This window comes from Octopus bimaculoides, chromosome 21 (assembly GCF_001194135.2).
Source record: "Octopus bimaculoides isolate UCB-OBI-ISO-001 chromosome 21, ASM119413v2, whole genome shotgun sequence".
In the NCBI taxonomy this organism is placed as follows: domain Eukaryota; kingdom Metazoa; phylum Mollusca; class Cephalopoda; order Octopoda; family Octopodidae; genus Octopus; species Octopus bimaculoides.
Genome location: NC_069001.1, coordinates 712,632 through 716,630, shown reverse-complemented (window position 1 = coordinate 716,630; position 3,999 = coordinate 712,632). Strand labels below are relative to the sequence as shown.

The following is a 3,999-nucleotide window of genomic DNA, read 5'->3' as shown; positions in this document are numbered from 1 at the left end:
GTCTATTGTTTCTTCTTCTTCTTCTTCTTCTTCTTCTTCTTCTTCTTCTTCTTCTTCTTCTTCTTCTTCTTCTTATTATTATTATTATTATTATTATTATTATTATTATTATTATTATTATTATTATTACTATTATTATAATCGTATAATTATCATTATTACTGTTATTATTATTGTTTTTATTTTCTTCCTTTACTGAAGCATACCCTCCGTACAAGTATGTACACATACACACACACACATATATACACATTCATACACATGTTCAATCATGCACACTCATGCACATGTACGCACATACATATGCATACACACACATGCACACACCAACAATAGATATTTTATTTACCTTGCCTTTCAGTGGTATGCGAAGCACCGACCATCATGAATGGAAAATTAAAGGACGTCTCAACTGGGAAGTTTGTAAATGCCGGAGACACTGTCGCTGCCAATGTCTCGCTGACGGTTGAGTGTGACCGTGACCACAGTCTCAAAGGACCACCAATTGTTGCTAAGTGTGATATGGCAAAATGGACCAATGAGCTGCAGTCATGTGAAAAAAGTAAATATATTTTGTATTTTTTATTGACTTAATAATTTGTTAATTTATCAATTACTATATTTAGGGTGGTTGGTTGGCAGAGTGGTTACCATGCTCGGCAAAAGGCATGGTGACATTTCGTCTTTCTTTATGTTCTGAGTTCAAATTCTGCTGAGATCATTACTAGCGTCACCTTACTGGCACTTGTGCCGGTGACACGTGAATAAAACATTCGAGTTAGGTCGTTGTCAGTGTCGCTGGACTGATTCCTGTGCAGGTGGCATGTAAAAAACACCATTTGAGTGTGGCCGTTGCCAGTACTGCTAGACTGGCCCTCGTGTCAGTGGCACATAAAAGCACCCACTATACTCTCGGAGTGGTTTGCATTAGGAAGGGCATCCAGCTGTAGAAACTCTGCCAGATCAGATTGGAGCCTGGCGCAGCCATCCGGTTCACCAGTCCTCAGTCAAATCATCCACCCATGCTAGCATGGAAAGCGGATGTTAAACGATGATGATGATGATGATGATGATATGTGTGTGTGTATATATATATACATATATATATTACTGCCAGCTGAATGGATGAGAGCCATGGGGAATAAAGTGTCTTGCTCAAGGACATCACTTGTTGCAGGAAATCAAACTCACTACTTTATGACCATGAGCCAAATACCGTGCTAACCATTGGGCCACATGCCTTCAGTCCACTCAGCTGTAAATGAGTAACCACCCTGTGATGGACTCAAGTTCCAGTCAACGGAAATTTTGTGATTTCAGACATTTATACACCATAGTAACCAGATAACTGTTCCTATCAGTCAAGACAATATTTACTTTTACTTTTACAACTATTTTTACTTTTACTCTATAACTATTTTTACTTTATTTATCAGTATTCAAAACAATATTTACTTTACTGACAACTAATGCCATAATTTTTTTGTTTTTGCAGATACCTATTGTAGAGAATTGAAAGTGGACAAGGAAGTTCAGGTCAATTACAATTACCCCTTGTCAGAAGGTTCCGTGGCAAAGTTTACTTGTAAAAATGATTTCTGTTTTAAGAGTAATGACGAGAAGGCAATCTGTGGCAAAAATGGACAATGGATAATTGGCAACATTCCCACATGTGATTGTGGTTCTTGAAATGGGGTCAGTATTTTGCTTTGGAATATAAAATTGAAGTAACACATCATCATCATTTAAGGCCAGTGGGCTGGCAGAGTCGTTAGCATGCCGGGCAAAATGCTTTGTGGCATTTTGTCCATCTTTATGTTCTGAGTTCAAATTCTGCCAGGGTTGACTTTGCCTTTCATCCTTTTAGGGTTGATTAAATGAGTACCAGTTGAGCACTGGGGTCAATGTAATCGACTATTCCCTGCCTCCAAATTTCAGGCCTTGTGCCTAGAGTAGAAAGGATTATTATTATTATTATTATTATTATTATTATTATTATCATCATTATTATCATTATTATTATTATTGTTATTAATTTAGCTGATTGGCTGAATCATTACAATGTCAGCCAAAATTTCCCCAAGTTATTTTAACCTTCCTTTATGTTTTCCGTTCATATCCCATTGAGGTAACAGTTGTCTTCCATCCTTTCTAGGGTCAATAAAAACAAAGTACCAGAGATGTACTGGGGTCGATGGTAATGGCTAAACACCCTCCCCTCAAAACTGCTGGCCTTGTGCCTCAGTCAGACAATATTATTTACTAAAGGTGACAAAAGTAGCTGAAACGTTAGAGCTTCGGATGAAAACTGTTTTGTTGTATTTGTTTTGGTTCTTGAAATTCTGAGTTCAAATCCTGCCAAGGTCAACCGTTGTCTTTCAAACACACACATGTTCATATGTGTGTGTGTTTGTGCATGGTGTGTATGTATGGGTGTGTCTTTGTGTGTCTGGGTGGTGTGAATGTCTGTTTGTAAATGTGTATGTGTGTGTGTGTGTGTGTGTGTGTGTGTGTGTGTGTGTGTGTGTGTGTAAGAGAATGGCTGTGGGGTAAAAAGTTAATTTCTCAACCACATAGTTTGAGGTTCAATCCCTCTACTGTACCTCCAGGTTTACCAAAGCCTTATAAGAAACAAAAGTGTGGGCAGTGCCTAAATACAAGACGAAAGTGCAAGACCAGTTGGCCTCAAAGAACAGAAGCCATTCTCAGAGCAGCAGAAAAGACTGAGAAAGGAGACACTGTCCACCTGCGGATCAGAGACTAAAATAGATTCGTTTACTTTAACAATAACTTAACGATTGTTTTATGTTAGTCTTTCATCTTTTTTATTTTAATTCTTTTACTTGTTTCAGTCATTTAAATGTGGCCATGCTGGGGCACACCCTTGAAGGGTTTTAGTTGAACAAATCGACTCCAGGACTTAGTATTTTTTTTAAAGTTTAGTACTTATTCTATGGTGGGGGACAAACACACACACATATGATCGGCTTCTTTCAGTTTCCGTCTACCAAATCCACTCACAAGGCTTTGGTCAGCTTGAGGTTATAGTATAAGAAACTGGGCCCCCAGTGCCACACGGTAAGACTGAACTCAGAATGATGTAGCTGGGAAGAAAGCTTCTTACCGCACAGCTATGGTGCTTTTGAATTATTCATGTTCTTAATTAATTTTGTTTCTTCTACTTACAGAATTCTTTGCAAGAGACCAATCCATATCAAAGACCAAAGCAAATCGATGAAATACATCAAATATCGTTCTTTAGTTCTTGGATCAGCTCTCTCTCACTTGGCATTATTTTTGATGCCATTCAAGTAGAACCGAATCAAATAAAATTATTTAATCACCTGACTGAATTTGTGTTAATTAAAACAATACAAAAAAAAACAAACAAGAAAAAGACAGCATAAATAAAATAAAAAATATATAAATGAAAAATAAATTGATTAATTAAATAATAATTTTTTTATTGATTTAATGAAAGAATCATATTTGTTTAAAAGAGTAAGAATTTGACTTACAAATAGTTAGAACCAGCAAGAAAATGAAGTTTTTGTGAAATTAATCCTTCATTTTTTAAAAAAGATTGCCTCCACTACTTTATATATACAGACACACACACACACATACACACACACGCACACACATGCACATGTGCGCACACACACACACACACACACACACACACACACACAGATGACACCCCAACATGGCCACAGTTAAATGATTGGAACAAGCAAAAGGTAAAAGATATACAAGGGGCTGCTGAAATGGTCCTGAATTTAAGGGTACCATGAAAGACCTGGCTGGAGGCCCAAACTTCCCACTTCTTTCACAGGGCTTAGAAAAACTGAAGGACTGCTATATATAATGTGTCAATCTGAGAAGGGAATATATTGGATAAAATCATAATCAACTGATCCTCCTGTATTTTCTTTTACCCAAAGCCAGGAACGTTTCAGCACCCACACACACATACACACACACACACACACACACACA

The 3,999-nt window shown here is 37.2% G+C and overlaps 1 protein-coding gene across 1 annotated transcript in view; it reads left to right on the top strand.

The window, feature by feature from the left end:
- LOC106867295 (sushi, von Willebrand factor type A, EGF and pentraxin domain-containing protein 1) overlaps positions 1 to 3,345 on the top strand; it is a 23,085-nt gene extending 19,740 nt beyond the window's left edge. Inside the window, exons 13-15 of the mRNA XM_014912134.1 lie at positions 362 to 562; positions 1,496 to 1,695; positions 3,189 to 3,345. Coding sequence (XP_014767620.1) covers positions 362 to 562; positions 1,496 to 1,689 — 395 coding nt within the window. The 3' untranslated portion in view covers positions 1,690 to 1,695; positions 3,189 to 3,345. The remainder of the gene's footprint in view (positions 1 to 361; positions 563 to 1,495; positions 1,696 to 3,188) is intronic.
- Positions 3,346 to 3,999: the final 654 nt, after the last annotated feature.